Raw genomic sequence first — 14,473 nt, 5'->3', positions numbered from 1 at the left:
AAATCTGTTATTTTTCCAACACAAAAAAAATTTTCGCATGCAATTTTCTAATAACAAAGTTTCCGACACACACCGAACGGACTCAAATAGATGTCCTCCGTCGACGATGCCGTATTGAGTGAAGGTGTTGGCGTAGGCGGATCATTAAGACCATCATCAAAAAAATCATATTCATTACTTGTTTCAAACGAAGCTAACGAGGAGGTTGAGGATGTTGTGGAACAGGATGGAGACGAAAGTGTTGAGTATAGTGGTTGTGGTTGTGGTTGTGGTTGTGGTTGTGGTTGTGTTGGTACATTGTTGGGAATTTCAACTTGGTTAGCAAAACAATCATCAATAGCATCTACTAGGTTTCCATCATTGGATTCATGGGGATCAGGTGTGACTGAACATGTAAAGGGAATAACAAAAACAAAAACAAAATACTGTCCGTTAACAAAAAGCTTAAATATAAAAAGTTGCAAAATATTTTGTAATTACTTGCGTTAACAACGTTGCCCAACAATGGTGGCAGCGCAAGCGGCTTGCTGCCGGCTGCAGTTTCATGGCCCGATGTCGACTTCTTTTGCACATCGGCGTGACCATTCAAAAGATCTAAAATGTGTTCTTTTTGAGCCTTCAAAACCTCACCCTTTGTTTGTACTGTTTGGAAGAGCGGCACAAAAACAAAAAGTTATGCAGATTTTTTAAGGAGCAAAAACAGAAACATTTGAGGGGGGAAAAAAACAAAAGACTATCCCAATGCTAATGCGATTAATTTTGAGCCAAGAGAAATTTTTTTTAAACAAAACTAATCCCCTATTCTCTGCCTGTAAGGAACGAGAACAGTGATTAATAGCAGAAGTAAATTTAAAATCGCAGTTGTATATATATTTCGGTATTTGCTCGCATTATTTACAAAAAAAAAAGTCTTAACTACATAAAATATTAATTCAAAAATTCTGTTATATAAAAAAGTATTGCTTAACCAATGCTCAGAGCGCGCCATAACAAGTTAGTTGAGTTTAGAGCTACTTAAGTTTGTGTATTTTCTTTTTTTTTCGTTTTCGTTGCAATTGTACATCAAATAGATTTTTTTTTTGGTATTTTTGTAAATATATTGATACGTATGCATTTGTGTAAATTTGTGGAAAATAAGCGCTAAGGTATCATAACATAACTTTAACGATAAGGCGTAACTTAGTAGTTATATCCATTACCAACTACCGCCATTCCCCGAAGTTCGTCACTGTTCTTCGGCCCATTTTCCAGCGGTGTGTGCGGCGATTTTGGCGACTTTGTTACAGATTTACCATTATCCAATGAAACCGCATTGTTTTTATCATTATGATTGTTAGTGTTGTTGGAAACTGAATTATTTTCTTTTTCTTCGACGTTGATTTCAATTGCTGGTATTTTCTGTTCTTTGGGTGATTTCGTTTCTTTCGGTTTCCCGTTCAAGTTTAGGCCTTTGGCATTCTCATCGCTGCTATCCTGTTATAGAGAGGGGGAAAAAATTATGACTTTTTACCTATTTTAAAGCGAAAGAAAGTTAAGGGTAATTAACACTAACAGTCCACTTGAGTTCCGTTAATGTAACGAGTGTAGATTTTTATTCAATTTTTTTTTAATAACTTGCCAAAAATTTTTGTTTTGCAGCACATAAATTTATACGATATTATTTTCGCGCTTACCATATTATATTCTCCCTGTGTATCATTTGAACTTATGCCAGATTGAGTGGATTCATTGTTGGTGTCTTCTTCCTCTTGAATCGGTACATAGTCAGAGTCATCAGCAGAGCTTTCGTTCGCATATTTAGATAGCAAATCACTGCAGCTCAAATCCGCTTCGGGTGCATCATCTTCACGCTGGCGTTTATAAGTGAAACGTGGAGATTCACGAGACTGTGTATTAAATAAAGTATAAAAACAAAAAAAAAAAAATTTGAATAAACTATTAGCAAAATTTATTTAGTTTCTGTAATACAAAAATACACCTGTAGGATTTCCTGCAAGCCAGTTTTGTGTGCCGCAAAGACTACGCCGGCGGGTTCACAATTAATACGCGGCCGGCACAAAGCGATCGTAAAGAGCTGTCCCAACTTAACCATCAATCCGCCAACTTTTTCATTTTTCAGCGCTTTGCGTGTATGTTCGCGTTGTTGTATCGCCTTAAGACCGTGTACGCGAATTGAGCGCAGCTTACGACGACGCGTTTGTATAAAATAGACAAGATTGTGGGCGGTAACTGGACCATTACCTATAAGCAGAGCGCCCAGCGATAGCCAAATACGAAATTGGCGTAGAAGTATGATGACCATAAGAAATGGTAACCACGGTAATGGACGCACCAAGGGAACATCTGCGGAAGTACAAAAAAAGAAGTAGCAACATTATTTTGCGCTTGCTTGCCCCCCGCTGCCGCATAAACTCTCTATTACCATGTGGCAAACTCCACTTTGTGGTATCCTCAAAGATGCGAAGCACTCGATCACCACGCTCCAGCGCAAATTGACCGATGCGCGTTGATGCGAACTTCTCCATCATTTGGTAGACTTTATCGAAGAGTACACTGCCGCTAGTGTCGGTGGCTTCTATGATTGGTTCCAGTTCATCTTCCTTGTTGGCAACGGCGTTTGTATGGTTTTCACGCTGCTGCAGTTGCGTTGCTGGATGTGGTTCTTTGCCTATTTCTAGCACCATTTTAAAGTAGGAAAGTTGCTTAATGAACTAAGTTCAGCTGAAAACGAATTATAAATACAATAATTAAAATGACAACGCTTGTAAAAACTTTTGCTTTTTTTTTCAAAATATAAATGCATGTGTGTTTGTATGTACATATGTACATACATATATGTATGCATGCATTAGTTATGCGGTGTTTATATGTATGTAGTGCACCATTTGCAAATCAATTTTCTTATCACTATATTTTTGTTAGCACGGATTTGTTTTCTATTTACATATATGTAGGTACTACTCGTATATTTGTAGCTATATGTACATATTAGGAATGTTAATCCCGGGATCGCGGTCTTTACTAGGTCCCGAAAATGCCGTGACTCCAGGCAAATAATCTCGGGTTTTTTGGGATTTGTAATTTGCACTGATGGCAATAATATAAACTTCATTTTCTTGACCAATATTGGCTATATTTCTGACGACAGTAATTCAAAAATTATTTAAAAAATGCAGTGAAATGTGCTTTGAGAAGAAGTATGTGTATAAAATTAAAGAGAAAATTCTTTAGAGTTTAATCAGATTAAATTTTTTGGTGGATAAGAACTGGTAAGTATTGAAACTGTCCGTTTAAAATTTTATCCTTGAAATTTCGCAATATTTGTTTAAAAAAAAAATTATATGTTAAGCAGTTATATAAACTCGATAACATCGTCGTATGTTATCCTTCTAACTTTATCAGCTTAAAAAATTTGCTATTCGTCCTTCGGAATACAAAAAATTTTAACTTTTTAAATTTTAAAGAAATTTCCCCTTTCATTTGGTACCCATATTTTTATTCTACATTGCATTGAACTTTTGAAATAATAATTGGAATCAATCATGTCTTTAAAATTACAAAGTACTTTAAAATAAATCCTGACGTCAGAAAGAAAAAATAAGAACGCTACTTTAAATAAAAAAGTAGGTTTCAAAACCATTTTTTATTATATTTATTTTATGGTAGGATTTTCGATTTAAGTTGTTGAAAAGTAATGAATATCTAAATCCCGGGACTAATCGCGGGATCCCGGGATTGTCACAACCAAATTAACATCCCTAGTACATATGTATGTATGCAAATGTACCCTCTGATTAGGCATAACGCCAGCATCTGAGCTAGGTAAAACGAGACAAAACTTATGCTGAACTTGACTCATAGAATCGGCGAGAGCAGACGGCGGAAAGCCTCGATTTCTAGAAAAAATTGGTAAGGTAATCGTAATTTGCATAAAAATCATAGCAGTAAACACGCAGCGAACACATACATACATACATACATTTGTACGACATATTTAAACAAAATTAAGAGAAGAGGAATTATGTTGCTGTAGAAAATACTGAACTTCGCACCTCGCAAAACTACACATGTATGTATGTAGGTACGTACGTATGTATAATCCCGCAAATGTAAATGGTGGCCCTCCTTATCAGCGTAACTGTTTAAAAGTTTAAAATTAAGTGTAGCTTGTTTTTGTGGGTGAGATTTTCATTATCAGCAATCGCTGTTCTCTACCTACATACATACGTATGTACATGCGCGCATATTTGTAAGCTGAAGAGCGCATGGAATTATTTTTGAATTTTCTACAATTTCAAATTTTACTCACTTTAAACGTTAATTAAATGTTTTGTTGGTTGGTGCAAGTATAATTGAAATTAGGCGCTAAATGTTTTATATTATTTTGTTCACGTGATAGCGTAAATAATACTAAATAATAAACACATATAGTATATGTGTATGTACTTATGTGTGGGTATACGAACCCTGCAGAAAAAATTAACAATTGATAAAAATAACACACTTGTAGTTAGGTTTTTTGCGGGATTTTCATAAAAAATATAACTTGTAGTTATCTACAAAAAGCTAACTTGAAACTAGTTGACAAGTAATGCAGGAGTAATGCAGACGTAATCGGGAGCTTGTTTTCTTTAGACAAGTTTCTATTTAGATATCCTCATACAAATTTTATTTTGAATGACTTTCTTTCTGGACTTCACAAATACTTTTTCGAATTGAGGACAGATAAAAGGAAGAACGAAATTTTATATTATCATTTTCGAATATGGAACCACTTACAGCAGAATATGTAAACAAATATGTAATGTAATAAAATAAAGTAAATAAATAAAAAAGTAAAAAAAAGAACAAAAAAACATTTTGTTACAAGTTAGTTGACATTTTACCCTTGACTATTTTGTGGCCATCTCCATAGAAATATAGTTAGCTTTCCTCAAAGAAAATATACAGCTAATAGTTACCTTTATTTCCTTCCTAATCAACTTTATGTTAACTTATAGTTTCATACATTTCCCGCAGGGTATGTTGGTATACACTTACATGTGTATGTGAATTCAACATTTACGGCGCACATACATATATGCGCCGGGTGCCTGGTGCAATGGGGTCAGCGATAGAATAGATCAAGAAAGCTTTTTTGAACTCTTAGCCCCTTCGAAACCGAAATAAATGTAAATATAGTGCTTGGCACAATCATATGCCACCCACATATGAACACGTTTTGACTATTATTTTTTATTTAATTCTAATTAAATTATTTTTTTAATATATTCACTAAATACGCGTATGGCGAAGTCTCGCACAACCGAGTTCAGCTAATATTTTTAGAAAAATGATTTCAAATCCTTACTTCCTTACTAATATTACAAATCCGAGAGTGAGTTTGTTTATTTGATACGCTTTCAAGCTTTAACTACTCAACCGATCATCAATAAATTTTGTATACTGGTCTCATTCGGCTCAGATTAAAATATAGCATAAATCTAATCTCGATTGGACAAAGGAGGCGCGGCACCTCCCATACAAACGGCATTTTTCATACTGCTTATCGCAGGATATATTTGTGACAGAGTACTCGAACTTGGTATGGAGATACATATATAAAATCAATTCCACACTCATGGAGGATGGCTGCCACCTGTTTAAAAATCAAATTCAACTTGAATTAAGGGAATTATTTATTTGAAAATTATATTTTAATAATTGACGTCTCAAGGCCTAAAAGTTGTAGTTTGAAAAGTCGAATTTCAACTAATTATTCGCAAGCAATCTGAAAATTTTAAACATGGGTGTCAAACGAAAGATTGTTAAGAAACCTTCAGATTGTACATTTAGAATATTATTGAGTCGTTTTACTAGGTTTGCCACCCGATTACAAATCAAATTCAATTAATTGAAATAAATTTCTACAGTATGGGTGTCAGTCGAAATAGTTTTGGAAAGGGTGTTAGTTCTAAACTACATGAAGGACGGTTTCCAAATGCATAACAAAGGGTTAATTTCTATGTTTATATTTTTTGACATTACAGTCAACTATGTGAGAACTCGACTGAGTTCTCACTTCTATCTTGTTGAATATGCCTTGCACCTAATGCAGCACGCAAAAATTTCATACGCTCAGCGAAGCGGGTGATGGCGATCTAGAAGATTTAATAGTCGCAACTTATCAATATATGGGTGTCGTATAATTGTAATAAGCACTATTTGCATAATTATGAGAGATTGTAGGCGTTAATCTATGCATTTTTGTATACATCTCGTATGTGCCTGGTTCAACGGGGTCAGCGATAGAACAGTTCAAGAAAGCTTTTTTGTGCTTTAAGACTTTTTGAAACCGGAATAAATGTAAATTTTACATAACTAGTTTGTGGGCGGTTATCTATTCATTTGGGTATATGTATTCATAAACAAAGGTATTAGTATAAATTTAATAAACAAATGTATGTATAAACAAATGTATTAACATTCTTATTTATTCAAGGCTGCCCTACATCTTGTCTTGTATTTGGTGAAGCTTTTTTAAACATGAGTGTCATGGGGTTAATATGTGCGTTATTCTGAGAAGAGACAGACCGATGCGGGTACCGAGTACAGAATAACGATACACTTCATGAATTCTGAGCAGTATCGAGAGCTCGATGGTATTTGATGAGTGCTGAGTAAGAGTTGAAAACACTAAAGAGCATAGACGTGTTAAAAAATGTTTTTAAGTAACAAAAGTTTTATTTTAATCAAATACGAAAAAAAAAATTATTCCTTTATTTCTGGGTTCTAAGCAAGTTCTAAAAACGGTTTTGAGTTTTAGGAATTTGCATCCAGAATCATAATTAGCATCGCATCGTCGTTCTGAAAAACCGCGTAACTGACATTTTTTGCCAAAAATTAGATTTGCTCAGCGAAGTTGTTGGCTCAAGCCTTATCCACTCTTCCGGAAATATACTAGCCATAAATGTGATTGCTTTGTAAAAGAGAGAACAATTTTGAAATGTTGATATGCGGTTTTGTACTTTAAACAACGGTATGTATATACACTCCAATGACGCCTTCATATTTGGCGACCCCTTTCGATGATTCTGTAGCGTCTATGCACCAGTAATTGCTGCTGCAAGGGGACGTGTGTCTTGGTTTGCGATATGAATGCCGATTCTTCTGAATTCTTTCCAGAAATGGGTTCCCCGTGACACTTGGGATGGATCTACCAGTTAGAGACCAACTTTGGTGAATAGCTGAAAATTGCCAAAAGTGCCTCAGCCCAATACACCTCTTTTTGCTGTCGACGACCCTCACCTAATGAATAAAGACTACATCTAATATAATACTCACATCGCTGCAGTACAGAAATACGAAAATACATACATACATCCCATATAAATCTAACCTCAAACACGTCATAAAAATGTCATTAAAAGTGCACCGAAGAATATGATAGTCTGAAATTTTACCCATATGTTATATAACCGATTTATTTTAAAGCATGGCTGCCATAAAAACTCCGAGACTCCGAAATTGTGTCCATATATTTACAATTATGTTATGTGAAACCCTCAAAAATTGATCCGTTTATTACAAAGCATACCCATACAAACCTACCCTCAAAAACGTTTTAAAAAGGCCGTAAAAAGCGTACCGATTAACATATGATTCCGAAATTTTCTCCATATATTATTAATAATATTATAACTAAACATCCGGAAAATGGGAGTAATCGATTTATTTTAACACTTACCTCCCATGCAAACTTAACCCCAAAAACGCCTGAAAATTTTCATAAATGCCATCATTACTATATGAGGTTACGTTAAAGGCCGCAAATATGCGAACATTTTTTTCAGAAATCGATTGAAAATATTCCGGTCTTTAATTTTTTATTGTAAGAAAGCGAAAGGAGATGAAGTTAGCATATAAATATAAAGAATCATCTATTAAAATATTTGGGCAATCGCCCTGATTTGCTCTCTATTTTGCCTAGTATGTGCTATATTTTCTTATGAACCTACAACAAAAACAGAAGCTATAAGAAACACACAATGCTTAAATGAACAAAAATCTCCATTAGTTTTAGTTCAATGAAATTCTTCTGAATTCTATTGCTTTTATTTTTTATAAAACTGCCCATTTCGTGCAAAATTATCATGCATTTTTCTTATTCAAATATCACTTTGTAAGGCCAAACCATTCCAATATAAAAATTTAATATTAAAAAAACTGTATTTTTTCCACCGAAATACCATTTTGTCCTAGGGCTGCGTATTTTTTGGTTTTAATAAATTTTTTTCTGCTTTAATTTAAATTTCTCCAAATTGTTAGATTTTATTGTTATAAAAAATATATATACAGTATATTTTGCTTAGCTGCATATGCTTCTTTGCACGAAAAACTTGTGCACGTAACCGAAAAAGGCACTTAAGCGAATTTTCTTTACTACTTTAATGAGGATGGTATCCGAATCCCTATGAAACCAAATATTGGCGGAGCACTTACCATGTAGAAATTACTGCAAGCGAAATTTTTACCGAATGTTATCTAATTATCTATATAACTACATAAATTGATAGCCATTTTCGTTGTTCTGCGAGATGAGCAAAATAAATAAAAGGTTGTAAAATTAGGTAATTGTAGGACCAGTGCAGGTAAACGTAATACTTTCTTTGATAATTGATACCAGTCGCACATTTTTTAAGGCAGGTATCGCCAATGTGCATGTATGTTGAATGCATCTATCGGAGCAGTTTCCTTATAAATGTTAAAAATAATGCTTTTGATGCGCATTTTGGGGTAGGTATCTTAAATGTGCACTTAAGCATAGAGGCAGCAAAGCAAAATATACTGTATACGTATTGGCACAGCAAATTTTTCACAATATACGCAAGACTTTTTATTCTAATATTTTTCCGCCAATTATACAACAAAAAATATAAAAATATAATTCCTAAACTTTGTGCGCGAAAATTCAGCAAATTTTCATGCAAATTTTCCACTTTTTAATCAGATTTTTTAGATTTTTTTGAATATGCAGTTCTGCAGTTCATTAAATTCTAGTAAAACAAGTAAGAAAGTCTAAGTTCGGGCGGAGCCGAACATTAAATACCCGGCGCAAGTATTAAATATATGTTTCTTCACCTTTCCGAAAGCTACCCCTAGATGGTAAGCCGGGGTGTATCAATTTTGAGTGAATTAGCGTCCTTCAATTTCGAAATATTGAAATTTCAAGCATTTCTGAAATTTACCGTTATATGAAAAGCGGCCGTAATTTTAGTCCGATTTCAATAATTTTCAACGCTTTCATGTGGCAAGCACAATAACCACACCGAGTTTGGTACAAATTGGTAGAACGGTTACCGATATACATATATGTGATCATAAGTGGGCGGGTGGTAAAGAATTTTTGCAAGCATCAATTTTGAATAAATTAGCTTCAATATTTACTGATTTATCGAAGATTTTGTATTTCTCTAAATTACCGTTATATGGGATGTGGGCGTGGTTATTGTCCGAATTAAAAGATTTTCGGCCATTTGGTATGGTGTACCAAGGCCAACAACTGTGTCAAGTTTGGAAGAAATTGGTGCAGCGGTTCCTAAGATATACACATGTAACCATAAGTGGACGTGGCTACGCCCATTTTCCAAAAATGTATAATATTCTTATTTTTCGTCTAAAAATTATTGTAAATATCAATTTTGAGTGAATTATCTTCAGTAGTTACTAAAATATCGCAGTTTTCGTATTTCTGGAAATTACCGTTATATGGGAAGTGGGCGTGGTTAAAGTCCGATTTCTCCCATTTTCAATACCAACCTACCTTGGATTAAGGGAAACCTACATACCAAATTTCGTTGAGATATCTCAATTTTTGATCGAGTTATCGTGTACACGGACGGACGGACAGACGGACGGACAGACAGACATGGCTTAATCGATTTCTTTTTTCATCCTGATCATTTATGCATACATTTGTCAATATCTATCTCGATTCGTTTTGGCTGTTACAAACAACCGTTATGTGAACAAAATTAATATACCCTTGTGCACAAGTGCGCTCGGGTATAAAAATGCAAGTGCGGCGTTAGTCACAAATTGCATTGATTTTTGAGAATTTTATTTATTTTTTTTAAGGTATTTAGCATTTTTTCGATATAAAGTATTTTCGAAAAAGATTTTTTGTATGAAAGAGACTGCGTGAAAAAAATTGCCAAAACTCAACGGTAATTCCTACCTACTTTAAGCTTGTACTTTATTCTAATAAAATTGATTGGGCTACAAATCTGCATACTCGAAAAAATTCTAAAAAATCTGATTAAAAAGTTGAAAATTTGCAGATTTTCCGCGAGTTTTTCACAAAGTTTAGGAGTTATATTTTTATGTTTTTAGTTGCAGAATTAACCATATTTAAAAAAAAATTAGAATAAAATTGTTTGCATATATTGTGAAAAATTTGTTGTGTCAATACTTTGTACCGGCAGTGTATATATTTTTATTTAATTTAATTTTTTAGAAAACTTATTGCTAGCAGATCTTTCAATTAGTTTTTGGACTCTCTAAAACCGGTAATGAACTGAACATCGGTTGTTAGTCAATTCGGTTCAGTCCAATTTTTAGGGGTGTTTAGCAAAAAACACATTTCGATTGTTGACAAGGCGTACAAAAAAATAACATAACTTTTTCGCAGTGTCGCACATTGTTATTGCAATTGAGATTTGTATCTAATCAAAAATTGTGCATTCAAAATATTTTATATTTAGCGTTTACTTCATCGCTTAAAAAAACACACTAAATTTTGATATTTGAAAAAAAAAAGAAATCGCAAAGGAAGTGCGACAGCAGAGAGCACAAGTTAATGAAGCTAAAAAAAAAAATAGAAAATTATCAACAAATATTGAGATCAAAGTGTATCTATCGAAACGCAGACTATTCAATTTCATTCAGCACGATTTAATAAATAAATACTAAAACAAAATGATCTGTTCTTTAATGTAGCGCAACTGTACATACGAGTACATATGTATTACGTATGTATGTTTGTCTTGACACTTTCAAAAAACCAAAAAAAAACCAAAAACGCACTCACAGCCCGACGTCAACAGACCATTGCACATGCCCTGCTGCCTCTCTTGGGTGCCAACACCGGCTTCAATAAACAGTCGCAGAAGCTTCTGCTGCGTCTTTTTATATTGTCGCTTATGTCGCCAATACACGCTGTTAGTTATCTTTGTGGCGAAGATTATTTAACAAGAAATAAAAAATACATAATACAATAAAACGAAAGATGGATGGACAAGAAAGAAGGGAAATGGAGAAATTGAGAAATAAAAAAAAACAATGCAGTAAGTAGCGAATAAAATGAAAGTGATAAACGGAGATTTGTGCAGCCAAAGCATGCGATCTCCCATCCAACTGGAAGTAATCGTATAAGAAGGAAATCTACATAAAATACGGAGAGCGTACCGGAAAGGCATCGCACAGTGGAAGATTTCCATGTAAATTATTACAAAAACTAGTAATCGTGCCCCGATGTTGCTACAATTTTTTATTGGTAAAATTTTAGCTTAGAGATGATGAAATCTTAAAAATTGGCACTGATCGAAAAACTGCCACGCCCACTTCACAAGGGGCGCAAATGGTAAATGCGATTCGACTTTAATGAAATTCGGTTCGTAACTTAGTTTTAACCATAAAAATCTAAATCTGATAGATGGCCAAAATCGGTCCACTGCCACTCGCACCAGCCATATAAAAATTAAATTTTATAAAACTGCATAACATCTTACATCTTTTTCTAATATAGTAGGTATGGAGATACCAGAATATTTCATTTACTTTATCAATTTAATAGAATAAATTTTTTCAAACAGGTGGCAACCCTCCTCAAAAACATTTTTTGTAGTAAACTTTCCTAAACCTCTTCAGTTTGATACCAATATTGTAATATTCAAATTTTTGTATGAATTAAGTTGAAATTTTCAAACAGGTGGCAACTCTGTAATTTTTTTCTTTCTACATATATTTTAAGTTAGATCTCTAGAAATACATAGGCGAAAACTGCATTCAATTCGATGCATTAGTTCTTGCGTATAAACATACAAATAGACTGACAGACAGGCAGACCGATAGACAGACAGACAGACAAATTGTCGATTTGCCTTCTATTGCTCTAATAAAGACCTCCCAATTTGAAAATTTGAAATTTTAATAAGATAAATTTTACAAAAGTTATTATTTTTTTTACTTTTTATGAAAGTTTTGGGAACACAGTTTTTAAATCGTTAAGTTTTAGTAAAATAAAATGCAAGTTGGAAGTGGGTAAGAGTTCGCACTGATTTTTATTAACTAAAAATTAATTTAGATGTTGATGAAATTTTTTTTAAATACCTCACATATTTTTGTGGATTTTTTTTCGTTTTGAGGGAACCCTACAATTCTTTTCGACTAGTTTTAATTATATAACATTTATTAACTGGAACCGTAGTATCGATTTTCTTAAAAAATGCAACTTTTTCCGCACTTTGTAGTAAAAAATTTAATCCAAGGAAATTAAAATTCCAAAATCTGGCTCATCGGGTCTCTTGCAAACTTTATAAGCTATCATTTCGAGTAAAACAAGTTTAGTGAACAATGAAGGCTCCAGTGTATCGTGAATAGTAAATGCTACTTTTGAACCAGTGTGAGCTGGTAGTTCCCGCTAGATTTACAATAGCAATACCAATTATTAAAAAAGAATTAACAACATGATCAAAAAAGTACATACGGCGCTCAAAAGCATCAGATATTGATATGGGAACATAACTAAAATCTCATTTGGATCTATTGGACCCGGCCGGTAGACAAAGGGTTAAAGGCAAAACAAATCCAACAACAACCGATGACTCAACTTCCACTGCCGAGTCCTTGAAATGTTCACTCGAATTTTCGTGTAGAAATACGATATATACAACACGAAGATGCAGTGCCATTTCTTTCAGAAAACAAACCTCAAAACGTTTTAGGAGACATATCTAGAATTTACTCAACCATTGAATTTTTAGTGTTGAACTTTCTGCCATCCTCACACCACTGTGCATCGTGACCGCAAGTATGTATGTACATAAAAAAGACCGCGAAAACAAATTCGACATTGATCACAAAGACACCGTGCTATGGGGTTTTCATGTTCACTAGGATATGCAAAAAAGTATGCACACATACATATGTATGTATTTTCGAAGAAATATGTATATAACTATCCACTAGACCAAGGCATCCGAATTTGTCGGAAATCAGACATTTCTGAACAAAGTCGAAGGTCTTTCGTTCTGGCTTAACGAATTCGCAGCAGTTTCGTAAAGATCCTACCTGACGAAATCGTTAAGTTCTTTCTTTACGAAGTCGTGTCAACCTTCTCATATGAAACTCTTGCCGATTTCGTAAAGAGATCGGTTAGAATTTCGGAAAAATCTTTAGACGCGACATAACGATGTCGGTAAAAAATCGAAACAAATTGTTTGGTGGGTGGTATATTTGGTCGCATATGTATGTATGTAACTACATAAGTAACTGATAACTGTATCATGACTTCGACACTCGAAGTTAATACATACCTGCATACATACATATATGCAAGCAGCTTGGAATACATAATTTTACATAAATTCTGCGATCGTTTGAATTTCGACATTGGAAATACTTATATATTTATTTATATAAATAAATTCGAACTTACCGATAATAAAAAACGAAGTGTTCTTACAAAAAATATTTTGTTCTAAAAAATTTCACAAACACAAACACAATTAAAATTATCGCAAATGCACTGATCTCCTTTTTTAGCTTACTGGCTCAGTTCGTTCGTCGAAGAGTTTATTTTCTTCAACTAGTTATTGCATTTATATATCACTTTGGTTTCTTTTTTTTTTTGATTTTCGTTTATTGATATCCGTTTTGGATTTGCCTACTCTCAAGCACCTGACCAGTAACGCGTTTCAGCAACTTGTGCAACCGTACAATCCGCGACTGAATGTTGATGATCAGCGAAAAGCATTCGTTGTTCTGTTGGTCAGATCAAATGCAGATTGAAATCTGCCTTTCCCTGGTTCGGCATTGACATCGGCTTCGAAAATAATAACAACATCAGCATCGGTTTAACCATCGGCTGTGTTTCTCTTCGATGCATTATCAGCGGTGATATCAATTAATGCGCAGAATTGAGCTGAGAATTTAGCTTCGATCTCTGCAACCTGCGACTCCAAATTGTATTTGTAATGGAGTTTTGCTTGACACCTTTCAATGATGGACGAATAATAATAATAATTTTAGGCGACCGCTATTGTGAAACAAAAAACTTGTTTATGTTTCTGGTACCAGAAATCGAACTTTAGACCAACCACGTGGCAGTACGCTCCTCTCTATAAGCTGCGGCCAAACGTAGTAACCGTACTATAAATGCTATTGGATAAAATTCAGGGTATACATATGCTGAATTTAACCAGAAAAGTATACA

The 14,473-nt window shown here is 34.0% G+C and overlaps 1 protein-coding gene across 5 annotated transcripts in view; it reads right to left on the bottom strand.

Annotated features, from left to right (window-relative positions):
* LOC118743034 (myb-like protein O) overlaps positions 1-14,175 on the bottom strand; it is a 20,167-nt gene extending 5,992 nt beyond the window's left edge. The window contains exons 1-8 of one of the 5 annotated variants that reach the window (XM_036475505.1): positions 13,809-14,174; positions 13,697-13,738; positions 2,423-2,721; positions 1,979-2,343; positions 1,674-1,886; positions 1,200-1,473; positions 481-642; positions 74-385 (exon numbers count right to left, since the gene is read on the bottom strand). In XM_036475505.1, the coding sequence (XP_036331398.1) occupies positions 74-385; positions 481-642; positions 1,200-1,473; positions 1,674-1,886; positions 1,979-2,343; positions 2,423-2,684 (1,588 nt within the window). In that variant the 5' untranslated portion in view covers positions 2,685-2,721; positions 13,697-13,738; positions 13,809-14,174. Of the gene's footprint in view, positions 1-73; positions 386-480; positions 643-1,199; positions 1,474-1,673; positions 1,887-1,978; positions 2,344-2,422; positions 2,722-13,696 lie in introns of all 5 variants that reach the window. The other 4 variants (XM_036475506.1, XM_036475508.1, XM_036475507.1 and 1 more) reach the window with 4 other exon arrangements.
* Positions 14,176-14,473: the final 298 nt, after the last annotated feature.

This window comes from Rhagoletis pomonella, unplaced genomic scaffold, assembly GCF_013731165.1.
Source record: "Rhagoletis pomonella isolate Grant_MI unplaced genomic scaffold, Rhpom_1.0 Rhpom_scaffold_00007, whole genome shotgun sequence".
In the NCBI taxonomy this organism is placed as follows: domain Eukaryota; kingdom Metazoa; phylum Arthropoda; class Insecta; order Diptera; family Tephritidae; genus Rhagoletis; species Rhagoletis pomonella.
Note: the sequence above shows the minus strand (reverse complement) of the source record. Positions and strands in the feature narration are given on the sequence as shown.